The 19,744-nt window shown below is 35.7% G+C and overlaps 1 protein-coding gene across 6 annotated transcripts in view; it reads left to right on the top strand.

Moving 5' to 3' along the window:
- The first annotated feature begins 1,072 nt into the window (after positions 1 to 1,072).
- The window catches only part of LOC110039577 (DNA-(apurinic or apyrimidinic site) lyase, chloroplastic), a 35,295-nt gene continuing 16,623 nt past the window's right edge, over positions 1,073 to 19,744 (top strand). For 4 of the 6 annotated variants that reach the window (XM_020744690.1, XM_020744693.1, XM_020744695.1 and 1 more), the window contains exons 1-11: positions 1,073 to 1,159; positions 1,258 to 1,581; positions 1,687 to 1,781; positions 1,894 to 1,964; positions 2,072 to 2,092; positions 2,239 to 2,367; positions 2,454 to 2,776; positions 2,932 to 3,042; positions 6,287 to 6,424; positions 6,543 to 6,590; positions 13,697 to 13,777. In XM_020744690.1, coding sequence (XP_020600349.1) covers positions 1,393 to 1,581; positions 1,687 to 1,781; positions 1,894 to 1,964; positions 2,072 to 2,092; positions 2,239 to 2,367; positions 2,454 to 2,776; positions 2,932 to 3,042; positions 6,287 to 6,424; positions 6,543 to 6,590; positions 13,697 to 13,777 — 1,206 coding nt within the window. In that variant the 5' untranslated portion in view covers positions 1,073 to 1,159; positions 1,258 to 1,392. The remainder of the gene's footprint in view (positions 1,160 to 1,257; positions 1,582 to 1,686; positions 1,782 to 1,893; positions 1,965 to 2,071; positions 2,093 to 2,238; positions 2,368 to 2,453; positions 2,777 to 2,931; positions 3,043 to 6,286; positions 6,425 to 6,542; positions 6,591 to 13,696; positions 13,778 to 19,744) is intronic. The other 2 variants (XM_020744694.1, XM_020744691.1) reach the window with 2 other exon arrangements.

Below are 19,744 nucleotides of genomic sequence, written 5' to 3'. Positions count from 1 at the left end.
ATATATATATATAGCCACTTTACCCCAACCGACCTCCCCTTTTCAAAAGCTTTACATTTCGATCGCCACCCCTTCTTCTGATTATTCTTCTTCACCTCTCAAAATCATGAAAAGCTTTCGGCCTCGAGAGCTTAGGGTTTGCCGTTTGTGTTTGTTCCCTAATCTTTACTTTTGTTTATCTTCGATATAGTTTATTTGTCTTCGGTGAGTCGGCCACTCGTCATTGGATTGACTGGTTGATATTTTTGCTTGGTTGTTCGATATTTTTGCTTGTTTCTTGTAAGTCTACCGAGGGGTCATTTCCGAGGTGTCATTTTTTAACATAGTTTCTTTAATATTTAATATTTTTGCCTCTTAGCTTAAATTTTTTATATTTCTTTTAGATTTATTTAATTATTTTGAATGAAACCTAGTTTTTCAAGTTTTTGAGGGTGAAATCTCGCATATTGCCTTTAGATTATAAATTTTCATGAAGGAGATATGATATTATGATTTTGTTGTGAGCTATGCTTCAACTATTATGCATTTGTGCTGTGATTCATATATGTTTAAACGTTAATTTCATAAAGATTTAAACTTTTAAGAGTTTTATAACAATTAAAACAATTTAAAAAAAAAAAAGATTTCGATTAGTTCAAATAATTTAAACATTTTAAAAATTTCACACATTTCAAATATTTTAAATAAATTAAACCGAAAATGATTAGTAACTTCATGAACAATTTCAAATACGAGCATATTTCAAACACACTTAATTTCAAATAAATCGAACACAAACACTGTTTATTTATTTACACTATTAATTAAAATCACATATTTTGATTTTTACTTGACTAAACTAGATGGAAATCATTTTAAAATTCCGTTAATATCCCAAATTTATTTATTCATAAATCAAAAAACAAAAAACCAAAACATGACGACACCACTCTGCCACTGTTAGTGAGTCGTCTTCAAATCTGGTCCGACCCACCACAAATCCTCCCCGCCAGGAAAACAATGGGGATGCAAGCGCGCCTATCCTCGTTCCGGACGTCAGTGATTCATCTTATTTGATTTTTTTTGGGTTAGGGTTTCCTTAGCAAACCTTGTTTTTGGTATATTCTCTGCGTTTTCTCGTTTTTCATCCAGATAGCATCAGAACTCACTGTAGGTTTTGGTATGAAAAATCCCCATTACTTATTTGTGCGTGCTTGTAGGCTTGTAGTTTTCTCCCACATGCTACATTTATTTTCACATTCTGCTTATTTGCACCAGCGAATTTCCATGACCGACTTCATTTCAACAGAATAGCTTCTTTGAGCCTAGAAGGGTGTTGATCATGTTCTCGATGCATAAATTTATAATCTTGATGGCTAAGGACAGAGATTGAGGATAAAAAAAGCGATTTCTATGTTATTGAGGAATGCGTTGTATTTGAAGGAGCTGAGAGTTGGGGTACCAGTGGGCGTGAGATTGAAAGGCATGACCTCTGAAATGCATTCATCTAACCTTCCAATGCCGGCTTCAGACTGGAAGAAAGACAGAGAACTTAAGATTTCTGAAGATTGCAGCGAACACTCGGAGAAGAGTATTACTAAGGTTAGAAATGCATAATGGTGTTTCCATTCATTTAAAATGGAAATGCGGATTAGTTCTTCTTTGATCGAAGCACTTGCTTGACTATTTGTGTGATTGATCCCTCAGGGAAATTCTATTGAATCAGTTGAAATTGAGGAAATTAGAAGCAATCCGGATAAACTTGATTCCATGACTGTGAAGGAACTCAGGACAATGACAAGGTGAGAAAAAATATTATTTTATATACTTTCACCTTTATCTAGAGACATTAGAGTTTATGTTTGTGATGGGTTTTAATATTGTTGTTGCTGTTGTCTGTTCTCCACATTCAAGGAGCGTAGGTTTGTCAACAAGTGGCAATAAGCAGGAGTTGATATCTTCTCTGAAGTTTTTATTGTTTAAAGGTGACAATGTTTTATATTTTTATTGTTTTGGATTTGGTAATTATTATGAAACATTGTTTTTCTTCGTCTGGTGGAGGCATTACGGTGCAATGTGCTGCTTCATTCAGGGAAAACCACAATATCAGAAGGTATGGAGATACTTCCTTTAGCTTCTGAAAATGCTTCCTTTAGCTTCTGGATATGCATCCTTTAGGTTCTGAAAATGCCTCCTTAAAAAGGTGCGCACATTATTTATTCCCCGAGCTCATTCCTCTTGATCAACATGCTATTTTAGATGTCTCGGACAATAAACAAAAGCAAACCAAAAAAAGAAAGCAAATGGTTGAGAGTTCTATAGCTGAAGATGATTCAAAATGTGTTCCGGAGTACAATGAATTGTCTATCAATACAGAAGAAGCTATTGGTATGTATATATGTGTGTGTGTGTGTATTGTGCAGATTGATTTATTATTTGTTTACATGATGAGAAGTTTTGTTTTATGATTGCAGGAGCAAAGCAATCTAGCTTGCAAAAACAGATTTCTTCGAGGGTTCAAAGGCCCCAGAAAGTTTCTACTCAAATAAGTATAGCTGTAGATTCTAATGAACCCTGGACTATGCTTGCACACAAGAAGCCACAAAAGGAGTGGATTCCTTATAATCCCAGAACAATGAGGCCTCCTTCTCTTGATGAGGATACAAACTTTATTAAGCTCATATCCTGGAATGTTAATGGCTTGAGGGCTTTGCTCAAGCTGAAGAGTTTCCCTGCGCTTCAACTTGCCCAACACGAAAATTTTGATGTCTTGTGCTTGCAAGAAACTAAATTACAAGCAAGTGATTATAGATTATTTTTTTCCTCATTAAGGAAACTAAAGTTTGTCCTTTTAGAACCACAAAAACCCATCTGGAACTGAGATAATTTCTACAACAAATCTTCTCATTTCAGTTGTCTAATAGCTGAGTAGTTACGTTTTAACATGAATAGGAGAAGGATGTGGATTTGATCACGAAGAATCTGATTGATGGCTATGATAACAGCTATTGGACCTGTAGTGTTTCAAAGCTGGGTTATTCTGGAACTGCTATTGTATCAAAGGTATTGTTAAATCCCTTTGCCTTTCTTTGCTCAACCTCAGTATTGAGTTGAATCAAATTTCTTAGTTCCCTTTCAACATCCTATCTCGCTTAATGGTCCTTTTCTTTTCTTACTATGGTTCTTTGGCATTCTTTCGAAGAAGATGACTGATAATTATAGGTTTTATCATGAAGGATTAAAGACAGGCTTTACCTATGGATTTATTATAGGTTTGAAATGGCACATGATATGGATACAAGTTGACACAAAAATAAAGATGATTTTTCACTTAAATTAGGGCAAACACGTATGTTATTTCACGGATATCAAATCAAAGCAATAAAACACGAATATATAAATGATTAACACTTAAAATTCGAGAGATATGCAATCTCTTCCAATTACTACAATTCAAGAGATATCCCTCAAACCCTATCCCTAAGATTCCAAGACGACAATTCTCATGTATAACCCTAACTCTAACCTATTAAGCCCTATTATACCCAACACTAATAATAATAAAAGGTTTATTTGACTTTAGGCTAATAAAAGACAAAATTACCCTTAGGTTGGTGCGCAACAATACCCCTCCCAAAAAGTCTCCTCAAGATATAAAAAATTGACGGTGTTCCTCCTTCTCTATGGAAATCATCTTTGTTTCTTCATCCCCTACCTACTAATCACATGTTGTGAGAACCTGTAATGTTTGATTCTTACAACGGTGTTCCAGGGAAAACTTCTCATCGCACAGAAAATGTAACCACTGGCTTGCCTGTTCTAAATCTGTGTCTCTATAAGACACTTGAAGTTGACCCCTAGACAAACCCCCAATATTCTTCTCTTTCGGCATCTCTCCCTGAAATGACATCATCTAGGTCTTCGCTGTCATGGCCGTTGAGGCAATCTTGTGGAATTCTTCCATGGTGCTACTTTTGTTGGACTTCTCTATGTGGTTATTGTCCTCCACCATATGGGTTAGCTCTATCGTCTCTTTCAATTCCCGCGGTCTCCATAGTCGGAGTGTTGCCCATATGTCGGGCTTTAGGCTCTTCACCAAATTTCTCTCCAATCATATTTCAGAAATCTCCCCCCAGTTGTCCCAACGGTAGCTCGTTTCTCTTCCCATATTCCATGACAGTCATCTCCTGAGTCAAGACATATAATTACTTGTAGAGGTCTTTTTTCAGAATTGCTTGAAAACGTTCCAACAGACAATCCTCAAACTCCTCCCTTGATCGGATTAGGTATCTAGCCTCCCTCCACTTAAACCATGCCAGAGCATTCCCTTCTAAACATAACCCTACCGCTTAAAATTCTAATTCCCATTTAGCCCGTTCACCACTTCTCTTCCCATATTCCATGACAATCATCTCCTGAGTCAAGGCATATAATTACTTGTAGAGGTCTTTTTTTAGAATTGCTTGAAAACGTTCCAACAAACAATCTTTAAACTCCTCCCTTGATCGGATTAGGTATCTAGCCTCCCTCCACTTAAACCATGCCAGAGCATTCCCTTCTAAACATAACCCTACCGCTTAAAATTCTAATTCCCATTTAGCCCGTTCACCACAAAATATCTCACCTGTTAAACCTACCCATGTGCATTTTATCCCTCGAAAATCGGCAGCTTCAACTTCCTAACCCTAGCATCTCCACCCCAAATTTCTCTTCATCCGGTGTTACCCCCATGTATTAAGGGTAAAACTCTCTCATTCATACATAGTTTTTCCTCATTCAGTCTTCTCTCATTCCTTCTTCATATTCATCCACCCATGCTTCGACCTAACCACATTCATTAGAATAATCCACCCCTCATTAGAGTGCTATGAGGAGTTCTTGATGATGGATGCTTTCTTCTTTATGCTTCACATTTTTGATCTCTTTCCCTTTTGGTCTGATCACAAAATTTTTGGTTAGCTCTTGGTTTGAGTTTGAAAATTGAGCCGCCAGCGAGGTCTTGAATTGTTTCGCAATAAACTTTTTTATCTTCTTCAAGTTCTCGAATAGGTTTTCCATGCAAGAAAACTCTCCTATGGTGGAGAACCTTTTCTCCATCTCGGATTTAAGTTGGGTATTCTTTTTCTCTAATTTCTTCCCCAAATCATCTACTTTCTTTGTTGTCATCATTCCTCAACAAGTTTTCGATCACAAAAGGCGGAAACACTTGTATCTTGAAATGTCGTCGATGGTTTTGAGATAGTCTAAATTGTGTTCATATCGCGGTTATCTCAATTTGATTTGAGTGCACGCTAGAATTGAAATGGGAGAAAGATGAGAGTTTTGGGTATCTATATGCCATGTAAGATGGAAGTCTTGATCCTCTGTATGATGCATCGTTGCCTTCTCAACAAGCTTTAATCATGAATTTATCTTATCTGCGGAGTGGGAGGAGGATAGAGATCGGCGTTTTTATACTCTGTAAGCTACGATCCCAGCATTGCCTTCTCTGCAAGCTTCAATCGCGATTGTATCGCGGAGGGAGGTTTTGGGTCTCAGTAAGCCGTAATCTCGCCATTCCCTTCTTTGCCAATTTTCTCTGTCGCGATGGAGGTGAAAGATAGGAGATTCGAGTCTCTTCCTTGAGCCCGTTGTCGCTTTCTGGGCTCGACCGCGACTCTGTCTCACATACGGATGCGGGAGGTCTCTGCCGCGAACTGGACTTAGAATTATTTTTAGGCCACAATCCTTTCTTCTTCCTGGATTGAAGCACTTTGATACCACTTTGATACAATTCAACATAGAAATCGACATGAATTTTTATAGAAATTAGCAGAAATACATATTTTATTACAATTTCACGAATACCAAATCGATGCAATACAACGCGAATACATAAAGGATAATACTTACAATTTGAGAGGCAAATGATCTCTCCAAGTCCTACAATTTGAGAAGTAGGAATTCGATCACAAACTCTAACCCTAAGACTCCAAGACAACAATTCTCATGCATAACCCTAACATTAAGCTATTAAGTTCTATTTATATCCAACAATAATAATAATTAAAGACTAATTTGTCCTTAGGCTAATTAAAGGCAAAATCGCTCTTGGGCCGGTTCATAACAGATACTTGTATGGATTATTGTAGCTAATTTATAATGGTCCATTTCTATATGTTTTGTTATTTGAACTGACATGCTATTTAGATTATTCACCTTGTTTCCTATAGCATTCCTTATTAATTTTTTTGGCATGAGTTAAAATGCCGACGCATGCGAACTGATGCCCTCTTGTCAGGGTCTAACTATTTAATTTCTTAAGTAGAAAAAGCCAATCTCAGTTAATTATGGACTCGGCATAATGGATCACGATACTGAAGGGAGAATTTTGACTGTGGAGTTCGATACGTTTTACTTGATAAGTGGATATGTACCTAACTCTGGAGATGGCTTGCGGAGATTGGTAATGGGATATCTTTTTTTTGTTGAATATTTTCTTTCTTGTTCTTTCTTTGATGTAAAAAACATCACTAAGTTAAAATGATATTGTTACCTTAAATTCTTGAATTTGTTATTTTCAGGCTTACAGGGTTGAACAATGGGATCCATCGCTTAGCAATTACATGAAGGTGAGTCTAATTATCGTTATTTTCATCATTAGATCAAAGCAACAGCTGTAGCATTCATTTTTCTCATCCCAAGTGTTTGTGGTCTGCTTTTTGATGGTAACGAATTTTAATAAATTGTCGTAGTGATAGGGTAATGTTTGTAACCTTTCCCCTAATTTTTCAATGGAAGGCTCTGTTTTTTTCTTTTTTTCTTGGTCATTGCGTCTGATAGTAAAATTGGATAAATTCTGATATTTTTTCTTGCTAATCATAATGCTATTTCCAATGGATTATTATGTATGGAACATGGACATGATTTTTTAATGCTTTTTATTAAGGGCACTGAGGAATAGGTTGTAGGCTTATTTCTCAGATGGATCTCCTTGAGTCAAAGGCCACAAAATATTATTTTTGTTTTTTTATCCCACATTGCATATGAACCAACATTTTTGGCCTTATCCATTGTATTCCTATGATGAAAAAAAAAAAAAACACACCACCACACACTCCGCCACACCTCCATGCACCCAACACATCCACAGGCCACACCACCTCCCCCCCCCACATCACACACACCACCACACCTCCAACATCAACACACACCACACCTCCCTAAACCCTCCGCACACCCAATAACACATCCATACACCACACCGCCACATCACACATTAGTGGATCAACGACAACACACAACACACAATACACCACCACTCCATCACACCACCACACCACATACACCACACACAACACATAACACACCACCACGCCACAGACACCACACACCATCACACACACCACAACAACACATCCACACACACCACAACACCACCACACCTCCATAAGCCCTCCACATACCCAACCACGATAGCACATCCACACCACACCACACCACACCACACCACATCAAACCACCACTCCACAACATCACGACACACCACAACTCAATATTCATCTGTTAGTATTGTAATTCATTAAAAAAAGAAGAAGGAAAACTTAATGTTCTCAACAAAACTACAACTGTGAATATCATTAAAACAATATTTATCTCTATACAAGACAACCTCCATTTTATAGAACGGTTCCTTTAATCTTAATTATGAAGATTCCTAAATATATTCTATTATAGATAATAAAAAATGGATTGTCATTTTTATATTTGGCACAAACACTATGCCTTAAGGTTCTCAGTATTTGCTGGGTTATGTTTAATGAATGGCTTAAAAACAATTGCTATCCTTTTCTTTTGCAATATACACATTATAACAATCTGCAAATTTAGTTGCTCTAAGGATGTGACAAAGTGTCATTTACCGTTTGAATGTAACTTCAATTTGGATATACTTGCTATTGCTTACCCATGGCTTCTTCCATTCATTTTAAGAATATTTTCAACTTCTCTTCTATTTTCATGATATGAAGAGTGCAACTTCTGCAATTAAAAATTATTACGATCTTATGATTCGGGCAAATACATACAGACCACAACAAACCACCACATTACAACAATACAACACAACACAACATGCCTCCTCTCAAGCTTAAAATTCTTCAAATCCAACACTAAATTTCAACTAAAAAATAAAACCATTCACATTTGTCAGCAGGCCTCCCAACAAGATTGTAGCTGATCATAACGCTTCATTCCAACTCAAAAACAAATCCAAATCTTGCTCTTCTTCTCAAATTCTGAAACAACGGCCAAAATCCCACCACACCAAAAACAAAACCATTCACAGATGCAAATCCTACCATAAAAACAACACCCAAAAAAGAAATCCCCATCATACCAATAACAAAATCATTAATAGGTGCAAAAAACCGAAACAACAGCCGAAATCGACCCCCAATAAGGCCTCCTCCGCTTCTCAAATTCTCACTCAAATATCAAATTCTCACTCAACCATCACCAAATTCCAACTGAAACATCAAATAGGATCAACAACCGAAACTAACCCAATTATAAATATAAAAATCTCAAAAAACCATAAAATCTCAAAAAATGGGTGCTACGCAGAAAATATAAGAAACCCATCAAGCAAATTCACGGAGAAACTCTGTGCAAACCAATGCGGCTAACATAAGAAATTCACCAAGAAAATGTAAGGGATATAGGATACCATAAGAAGAAGCAAACGTCTGGAAACCCTCCTCACAGGTGTCAGAGAATGAAGTTAAAGAAGACGGACAAATGCAGTACGAGGACGAGCGGGGCACAAGAGAAAGCGCGAGAGCTACGGAGCAGGTTAGGGTAGAAGATGCGAAGCTGGGGTAGAACGATACTCGAAGCCGGGTAGCACCTCGGTAAAAATAACACAAAGATATGTGGGGCGCGGGGTCGAACCCGCAGCCTACGTTTTATCGAAAACGCGACGCGCCGTAGCTTGGATGCCTCCCCAAATGCCGCGATTCGGCGGTTTGAAACCACGCAATATAAGTGCAAATGATTACACAATGAAGGGATTTCCTTTGGAGCCATTCGTGTTTAGCATTTAATACAGTAACAGCATATGCTTGTTAAATTGTTATATAAACTTTCCTGTTTAATTAAAACATTTTCTTGATTGTGCTGGAGATATTTGTGACTTTACATTTGCGTGAAAGATATATTTATTCTGAAACTGAATTTTATGTATCTAAACATGTGCTAATTAGACTTTTTTTTCTTTTGAGAAACTCTCTTCTACAGGATAACTTGAGTGCTATTATGTGTTTTATAATGGCTCAACAATGAAAAAAGTGTATTAACATTTGGTAGTGGAAATGAATTTCAGAAGCTTGATTGGCAATTGATTGGACACGTAAAATCACAATTGGCTGAATTTAGGATGTGAAATCTCCTTGCTTTAAGTCGAGGCATTTTTTTTGTGTAGTTGTCTGAATGGCGAAAATAATGATGGTGGTAATAAGAGTGCATGAGGGAAATAACAAAATATTATAAATTGATCGAGTAAAATGAGATAAGCTATCTCAGAGATGAATTCTTATTATCGCTGATGAATTAATAGAGGGTTAGTTTGGTATAGACAATATTCTCCCGCTGGGAAGTGTTTTATTATTTTTAGTTTATCGAAAGGGTAGATCTTTGAGATGATACGGTTGCTCATGTAATTAATAGATAAATACATTATTGCCTTGGTTTCCTTTACCAAGAGATGACAATTTTTGCTGTGCATTTGCAAGATGATTATGCATTAGGTACACCGCTCCCTAGTCCTAATTTTGTTTTTTTGGATTCATTCAAATTAAAAGGGTGATCTTTCATCCTTATTAATAATTTTAGGAATTTTTTCATGGAAAATAACGATATTATCTTTTAGCATTTAGATCCATGAAGTTCCAACATTTTTTATTTCAACTTATAAATAAAAGGATTAGAGTTAATTTGAAGCATAAAGCTCAACCCTAAGATTATGGAGCATTAATAAAAGCTAATCATAACAATACAAGGAAGGAAATACAACAACAAGCCTTTATCCCACTAAGTGAGGTTGGCTACATGAATTATTTTACTCCATTGCATCCTATTGAGTGTCATATCTTCATTTAATTTTAATATTTTAAGATCATTTTTTATACAGTATGCCCAAAATTTTTTAGGTCTGCCTCTGCCTTTCTTAACATCAGTCGAATCTAAAACATCTACTCTCCTAACTGGAACATTAGATTGTCGAGATTTAAAGTGACGAAACCATCTAAGACGACTCTCCTTAATCTTGTTTACCACTGGAGCTACACACATTTATTCATTTCACATTGTCTTTCGCATTTCGTCTCAAAGTGTGAGCCACACATCCACCTAAGCATTCTCATCGACACTTGACTTTGTTTTATGCTTCTCTTTTAAAGAACGTCATTTTGCATCATAGAGCATTGCAGGTCTTTCCACCATCTTATAAAATTTTCCTTTAAGTCGAAGAGGTCTTTAAGTTGAAGAGGTACTTTTCTATCACACAATAGGGCTGATGCATTCCTCCACTTCAACCAACCAACTTTCAACCAACCAACTTAAATTCTACTAATAACATCCCCATCTATATCACCATCGCTTCGAACAATAGATCCAAGATATCTAAAAGTTTACACCTTTTAATGATTTGATCACCCATTGTTATAACTCTGCCACTAGAGCTACCACTACCAAAATTACATTCCATATATTTAGTTTTAGATCTACTCAAACAAAGGCTTTTAGACTTCAATGTTGACTTCCATAAATCAAGTTTTTTTCTAAATCCTTTCTCTAATCTTATCCACAAGAAGGATATCATCAACGAAAAATATGCACCAATACGAAAAGTATGCACCAATGTACATCCTTCTGTAAATGTCTAGTAAGAGCATTCATGTACATCCTTCTGTAAATGTTTAGTAAGAGCATTCATAACTAGAACAAAAAGATCTGGGCTTAAAATCGATCTTTGATGTAATCCAAATGAAATAGAAAAATACTTGGTCAATCCATCTTTTGTTCCAACACAAGTAACAACTCTAGTATACATATCTTTAATGACTTGAATATAAGTCGTATCAACACCTTTCTTCTTTAAAACTCTGCAAAGGACCTCTCTTGGAACCTTATCGTAAGCTTTTTCTAAATCAATAAAAATCATATGTAGATTCTCCTTAGTCTCTTGTATTTCTTTATCAAATCTCTCAATAAATATATAGCTTCCATAGTAGACAGGCCCGACATAAATTCAAACTGATTATGAGAAATATTTATATCACGTCTTAACTTGTGTTAAATTACTAATTACCCTCTCCCATAATTTTGAACTATAGACACATCAACTTAATTCCTCTATTATTTGCACACACTTGTGCATCCCTTTTGTTCTTAAAATTGGGGACCAAAATACTTTTCTTCCACTCACTCATCTTTTGAGTTTTTAAAATAATATTAAAGAGTTTAGTGAGCTAAGAAACTCCCAAATCTCCAAAATATTTCCACATTTCAATTGAGATATTATCAGATCCTATTGATTTTCCACATTTGGTTTTCTTTAAAGTCTCATCAACTTTTTTTTACTAATGCGATGATAAATTCAATATTTTATTATTATTAATGATATTAAGATCACTAAGATCGATTATATTTTCAGAAATTTTATTGAAAAATTTATCAAAATAGCTCACCAACCTATGTTGAATATCTTTCTCTAAGAAAAACACTTTTTGATTTTTCATCTTAATACACTTGAATTAAATCCTTACGTTTTATTTCTCTTTGTTTGGCTAGTTTATACATTTATTTTTCACCTTTTTTAGTATCTAATCTATTATAAAGGCCACTAAAAACAGAATTTTAAACATTACATAATGTTCTCTTAGACACCTTACGGGCAACCTTATTATTTTTCTTGTTCTCTAAGTTCTTATATGTAAGTCAATTTTTATAATGCAACTTTTTATATTTTATCATTTCTTACACATTATTATTCCACCACTAACTATTTTAATTTATAAAAAAAATTTCATTTTGATTCTCTAAGTACATCTTTTGACACTTATTTAATAGTGTTTGTAACTTTATTCCATATAGAATCAGCTTCTTTATGAATATCTGAAATCTAGAAATCTTGAAGTTTTCTCATAAAAATATTTTTATTTGTCTTTTAGGTGTCTCTATCTCATTTTATGACAATGTTTCATTGTGTATTCTTTATCTCACAACTCATCATTTTAAAACCTAAAACTATTAATCGATGTTAAGTACTTAAATTTTCACTTGGAATGACGTTACAATCTTTACATTTTCGACATTATCTGTCTCATAAGAAAATAATCAATGTCTTTTATTAGATCCATTCTTATAAGTAATAATATATTCATATTTTCTTAAATAAAGTATTAGTAATAACAAAATAACATGCTAAAATAAAATCTAATATGATTCTAAATTCTTCATCAATCACTCTAAAACCGTAGCCACCATAAATATTTCTAACATGCTAAAATAAAATCTAATATAATTCTAAATTCTTCATCAATCACTCTAAAATCGTAGCCGCCATAAATATTTCTAAAATTTTCTATCACTCTACCAACTTCTCCATTTAAATCTCCTCCATTAAAAATTTTTTCATTAAGAGTTATCATTTATATTAACTCTTCTTGGTCATTCCAGATTTTTTTTCGAACTTATATCTAAACCTATTTGAGGAGTATGAACACTTATAATATTAAAAATCTTACTATTTACTACAATTTTTAGGGCTATAATTCTATGTCTAATCTGATGAATTTTTACAATATTATATTTAAAATTCTTGTCTTTAATCACACTAACGCTATTTCTAGTGTAACTCTTACCTGAATGCCAAAGTTTAAAGCCTAATCTATCAATCTCCTTAGCCTTTTTTTCAACCCATGTAGTTTCTTGAATACATAAGTTGTTTATCTTCCTATGAACCATAATATCCACTAATTTCATTAATTTACTTGTGAGATCACATATATTTTAAGATCCTATCCTAATATTAATTTCATGAACTAACCTGTTTACTCGGAGACGCTCATAATGTGAGAACTCTTCCTTATTTGACACTACTCCCAGGCACCGGTGTTGCTGCTCTTGCACACTTTTCACTGTATTCAGACCATACAGTGCGTCGCTTCCAAGGCGCCCTAAAGAAAAAATGTTATTTTATGGTTTATGCTTATTATAATTATTCCATTATACAAGAAAAATGTTTTTGTTTTCAATATAAAAGTCAAATGTTTTTAAAAGATTGTCCAGCAACGAGGCTATTGTTTCTGTTACTTCTGTCATCTGTTCTGATTTTTGACAAGTCTTCACTGATTGTTGGGAAAATTGTCTCTTCAATTATATACGGGAATGAATGTCATCCAATCATTCATTTTTGCGCTAAATGTTTTATCAGAATCTCCCTTTTTGAAGCTTTATTGATATAAATTATGATAGATAACAAGGTACATGCAAATTCAAATAATTTACCTTTTGTTGAAGCGACAATGCTTGTATTTCCTAGTTTGTTTTATTCATTTCGTGATTATTTGCTGCCATGCTTAGAAGAACAATATTTCAAAAGCTATCTATGTAATGAAAATTTAGTTGGCCTCGAGTTTTTTAATCATTTTGTGCGACTGTTGGAACTGTTTTACAGGAACTGGAAAAAGTAAAACCTGTGATTTTAGCTGGTGACCTGAACTGTGCTCAAGAAGAGATTGACATCTATGATCCTGCGGTATGTATCTGATATTGCCGTTGTATGGTATTTGATCAATTTTTAACAACAGTGGCTTCGTTCAATAATGCTGTGCTGTGCTATATGAATTAAAGTCACCAACACTACCATAGATAAGGTCTGTTTGCTCTGCAAGCGCACAGCTAATGAACAGCCTTTGAAAAATTTCATGTTCAATAGGATTTTCCTTTCCATGTTTACCAATCAAACCAAAATAATAATATACCATGTTTTTGAAAAAAAAAGTACTACAGAGAAGCATTATATTTTGAAGTCTTAGCTTGTTTTGTGATTAGTTTGTTTTTGGTTAGAATACAACTGCCATCTATGTTGGATTTTTAGGAAGATTTTATTTTTAGTATTTTCTATTATTATTTTCTATTTTTAGAATTTAGATTATTGGTATGTCATAATTTCTATTTTTTTCTTTTATCTTGGGGAGTTATGACTGATATTATTATTTTTCTAATGAGGGAGTAGGGGTGTAAACGAACCGAACACATTTTTTATGAAATTGAAGTGGAATATTTTCCCCTCCTAAAACTTTCATGTTATCAAACCAGACTTTCGTCTTCGAAACAACAATTTAATCTCGTTGATCGTCTGAGGGTTTTATCATTTCTCTCTCTCCCTTCCCGAGTTCGCCCAATGCCATGTTTTTGTGATTGACCCCTTGCAAGAAAGTCTTGATTAGAGCTATTTGGGATGGCAAGGACTAGATCGTTGCGTTCAGAGATCCCTCATGGTACAATCATGATTAGAGGTTTGGAAGACAACGACTTGATTGCGGCGTTCAGAGACCCGTCGTGTTACAGTCGCCATTAGAGCCAACTAGGAAGGCAATGAACGTTCAGGGACCCAACGTCACCTGATTCACAGGTCAATCCCGTATTTGAACTAGGGCGTGTTTGTTTTTTTCCCCCGTGGTAGCCACTAAACATGTGTTGTTGCTCTTCTCAGATTCTGAGGATGTCACAAATCATCAGTGGTGACAAAAGTTCAAATAAATTCTACTACATCAACTGGTTTCATTAATTCTGAAATCACCTTATCTCACTATATAGTTGCTCTCATGGTTGTATCGGCTGAATATATTTTTCAAAATTTATTACCTTACCTTATATTTTTCTCAAAACCTAGCACCTTACCTCACAATTATATCGAGTGCGCTCAATCTATAAAATTGGCTTTCGACAGGAGAGGTAAAATTTGGTATTTAACTAGAGAAATCTCAAAAGACATTGCTAACAATCTAAATATGAAAAAATGGCAGGCTGAAAATTCTTTGATGATGGCATTGCTCATTGATTACATGGAATCTATCATTAGTAAAGCTTCATCTATTCCTTCCCACTAGTTGAGATATCTGGGAGGTCGTTCGAGATCTCTAATCAGACTTGGAAAATTCTTCACAAACTTGAGTTGAAAACTCAACTTTGGAAATCCAAACAAAATGAGCGTGATGTTACTATGCATTTAAATGAGTTGATAACATATGGCAAGAGCTTGATCAAGTTATGATGACATTTGAGAGAATTCAAATGCTTATGCTTGCAATAAGAATATAGAGAAAGACAATCCAGTCTACTTGCTCTTAATCGGCCTTAATCAGACTATAAATAAATTCTAAGGTCGAAGCGTTGGTAGGAAATCTCTACCATTGATTTGAGATGTTTTTCTCAAGTTAGACATGAAGAGTCAATTATCTGGGAGTTTGGGGGAGTGCGGGGGACCTAGCCGCACAGGAACCGGTTTATTCCAGGCATCTAAGTGGTTGACCAACCCTTCTAGGCGTGGAAGTGCAACCCAATGGGAGTGAGACCCACTCTTAGTTATCCTAGGGTTATTTATATGTTTTCATTTGTGTCTAGGGTTGTTTTTAGTGTGTTTGTTTTGGCACACATATTAGCGTCTCTATTTTTTCTTTTAGGTAATATCCAAAGGTTTGTGCGGTGTTCCAACTATATCTCGCTATCGTGGTGATGATTATCCTTCCTCTACCCATCCACATCCTTGCCGCATTACTCCTCGCCTCCCTTCGTGAAGTTGCCCAAAACTATTATTCCTCTGTTGTTTTTATGTACTTCCAACTTGCACCATCACCTTCTTCTTCCATCCTTACTGTTGCAATCCCCAAACCGCCTGTATCCTCAACGCCATCAGTCACAACCTCCCTTTTCTTGCTGTTGCCGCCCCAGGACAGTGAGGTTTTGCTGTACCTGCTACTTCAATCCCAACTGCCTGCCGTTGCCGGCCTGGACAACCAACCTCTTTGCCGCCTAGCTGTTTCTCACCTCTTCTAGCTCTTGTCGCTTGCCCAAACCACTACATGTTGTGTATCTCCCTTCCCATTTGTTGCTGTCACTTTCCAAACCCTCCTAACCGACACCCCTCCACCCTGGATGCCCCATCTGTTATCATTTGTTGGGTCTGTTGCATTCTCAGATGTTTGTTTGTTTTGTTGTAAATTTCTAGTTGAGATCAACAATAATATTTATTTGTCATTGTTGTTTGGGTTAACTGCGGTATCATTTGGTATCAGAGCTAGTCTAATTCTGGTCCTACTTAGGGTTACCAAAATCAGCCACCAATTTTTTTCCCTACTCTAAACCACCCCTTTCAACCCCTCCAAACCTAAACCCTAGCCATGACACCGAGGAAAGAAGTGTCGGAAGCCAATCGGGAACTTTCTATGGAGGATATGCACTGTGAAATCTTCTAACTGCAACAGAGGCTCGCTGCATTCAAGAGGATACACCCATCGCCACAAGGGTGTCATCAGATCGAAACGACGAGGTGAATTCCTTTCCAGTGATGAACCACTCAAAAGACTTGAAATGGAATATAAGAGGAGAAACCGAGATCTTGAACTAAATGTGGATTTATCGGATTTTTACCGTCGCAGGGATCTGAAAGAATGTATTGAATGACTCCAGAACGTGGAACGTGCCTTTGAATACAAGGACCAGATAGAGTGGTAAAGCTAGCCACCAATAAGTTAAAGAATATTACGTTGCAGTGGTGGAAAAATTTGAAGCACTTACGCTAGCATGAGGAAAATACAAAATCACTAATCTGATCTAAGATGAGAAGGGAGATGCGGCGAAATAAATGATTCATGTGTCATGGTTTTGGCCACGTGGTATATGATTGCCCGGAGCAATCATTTTCACTGAATATGGAGTAGCTGAAGAAATGGACAGTGACAAAAAAGAGGATGAAGCCTTCAGGGTGGAATCTCAATTTTCAACCAACGATGAAGAGACACCTGCGATTTAAGCTGAGCTGATGAGAGACACTCCGCCAGTATTAACATTAGTTGTTTTAGAAAGTAGTGAGTCTGAGGTAATGAGCGTTTATGCAAATTTTATGGATATGGTGCGACAAACTATCTTGTCGCAGACAATAAGATAAGCATCAACATGATTAACATTGGTTGTTCAAGAGGGTCATAAGTTCGAGCAACTGACACTAGACACATAATAACTTCAAATAAGATAATTTCATTATTTTAATACATACAATCTACCTCTTAAGTTGCCACTGCTGAGGCACATTCGATATGTCAAAGTTGAGAAAGTTTTGAGCTAATTATGAAAGGCTACTTAATTTAGGTATAAATTTCAGTTTAGTTCAACAACACCTCCATAATCAGATGGCCAGACAAGCATGGCGAATTGCACTTTTGAAATATTTTCTTAAAGTGTTTTGTGGGAAAGAATATTTGATAGTGGGTTCTAGGTTCTTCTAGAGAAGAAGAAGAGACATCTTGTGAGTGGTTATCATTAAGATTTGCACAATGGGCCCTAGATTTTGTTCTAGAGTTGATTCCTCTTGAAAAAGTTGTTTATAAGATACACTAAATGGAGTACGATGAGTGGGAGAAACATATTGCATATTTAATGGCTCGAGACTTAATTTGTGAGAAAACTCATTCGTGTGCGATTCCAGCTCTTGTTGTTCCAAAATAAGATGACTACTTATTCTATCAAAATATGCTTTATAATGACGTGCACGATTTAGAGTTGTCTTGTGTAGACGTGAGCATATATTTTATAATGGGATATTTTGTGAAGCTCAAACCTAGAGCAGATGAATCTTTCAAAATTCTCAAGAAGCTGAATGATAGCACTTACAAGATTGATTTGTTGGGAGATTTCGACGGTTTTGCTAATTTCATCGTGGCTGCCTGACTCCATACTATGAAAAGACAGAAGTTGAAGCTGCCCAATGTCCCGAAGAGACAGATGTGGGCATTTGGGGGAGTGCGAGACGTCTCGGCGCACAGTGATCTGTTCGTTCCAGGCATCTAAGGGACCGATCGACCCTTCCATGTGTGGAAGTGCAACCTAATGGGAGTCGAGCCCATTCATAGTTATCCTAGGACTATTTATGTGTTTTCGTGGTGTCAGAGGTAATTTTTCTTGTGTTTTTTTGGGACAGCCATAAGCTTCTTTATTTTCCCTTTTAGGATTATAGCCAAGGGTCCTTGTGGTGCTATGGTTGTATCTCGCTCCCAAGGTGCTCTTCTCCATCCTTCCTGTTCTCTTGATTATCCAAGCAATACTATATCAGGAGAGAGTCTGTCGAGTTTTTTTAATATTAATATTTATACAATTTGAAGGTTTCTTGAACAAGAGAAAGATGATGAAGAAATATGAAGAAGCTTGAATGTTCTTAATTAAAAAAAAAACAGCAACACCTTTTTTAAATTGTCGCCCAATACAAAACAGAGAAAAAGGAAAGTTATTAATGCTCCGTAATCAATGCCCATAAAAATAGCTAAAAGAAATCAAAATTCTAAAACAAGATTTAAAGAAAATAAAAATAATTCCTTAATCCTAGGCAGTCTTAAGCAAATATTCCAACACTCCTTGCCTTAGGAGCTGCGAACACTAATTTTCTGCCTTAGAAATTAAAACCTGCTAACTGGAAGTGCCTTTGTGAACAAATCTGCCAACTGATCTTCAGATTTGCAATAAGTCAGTCACATTTTTCTTTCTGAACTTCTCTTAGAAAAAACAACTTGATATTGAAATGCTTAGTTTTTTCATGGAACACAGGATTATGAAAAATGACAGTAGCAACTTGATTGTCAACAAAAATCTCCGTACTTTCATTCTGCTCCATATTAATATCAATTAAAATCTTTCTCAGCCATAATGCTTGATTTACAGCAGTTGTTGCAGCAACAAATTCTGCTTCAGCAGTAGATTGAGCTATTGTTTCTTGCTTATTTGAATTCCATGAGAAAATACTTGATCCAGGAGTAAAACAATAGCCAGAAGTACTCTTCATATCATCAATGGAACCTCCCCAGTCACTAGCAGAGAAACCGATCAACTTGAACTCCTTCTTGTAAATTTAATACCAAAACCACTTGTACCCTTGACATATTGAATTACTTTTTTGGCTTCCCTGAGATGCAATTCACTTGCACAATGCATAAATCTGGATAAAATACTTACAACGTTTAAAATGTCAGGACGTGTTGCTGTAATATACGTCAAGCAACCAATCAAACTTCTAAAGTGTCTTTCATCAACTTTATCAGCTCCATCTTCCTTACATAGCTACTCTTTTTGATTCATAGGAGTGCTTGTTTCCCTGTATTCTTCAAGCTTGAACTTTTTCAAAATCTCTTTGGCATATTTCTTCTGGCAAATAAAAACTTCGTGCTCGACTTGCTTGATTTCCATTCCAAGGAGAAAAGATCAACCCAAGATCTGTCATCTCAAACACTTTCATGATCTCTTGCTTGAAGTTTTCAACCAGGTTTACATTATTTCCTGTCAATAAAAGATCATCAACATAAAGAGAAACTATCAAAACATCATTAAATTGATGTTTGACATAAAGAGTAGCCTCAGACAGGCTTTTTTTAAAGCTTAACAAATGCTCATCTATTTTGCTGTACCAAGCTCTTGGAGCTTGTTTCAATCCATAAAGAGCCTTCTTGAGAAGAAG

The sequence above is a fragment of the Phalaenopsis equestris genome, unplaced genomic scaffold, assembly GCF_001263595.1.
Source record: "Phalaenopsis equestris unplaced genomic scaffold, ASM126359v1 Scaffold000002, whole genome shotgun sequence".
Lineage (NCBI taxonomy): Eukaryota > Viridiplantae > Streptophyta > Magnoliopsida > Asparagales > Orchidaceae > Phalaenopsis > Phalaenopsis equestris.
Note: the sequence above shows the minus strand (reverse complement) of the source record. Positions and strands in the feature narration are given on the sequence as shown.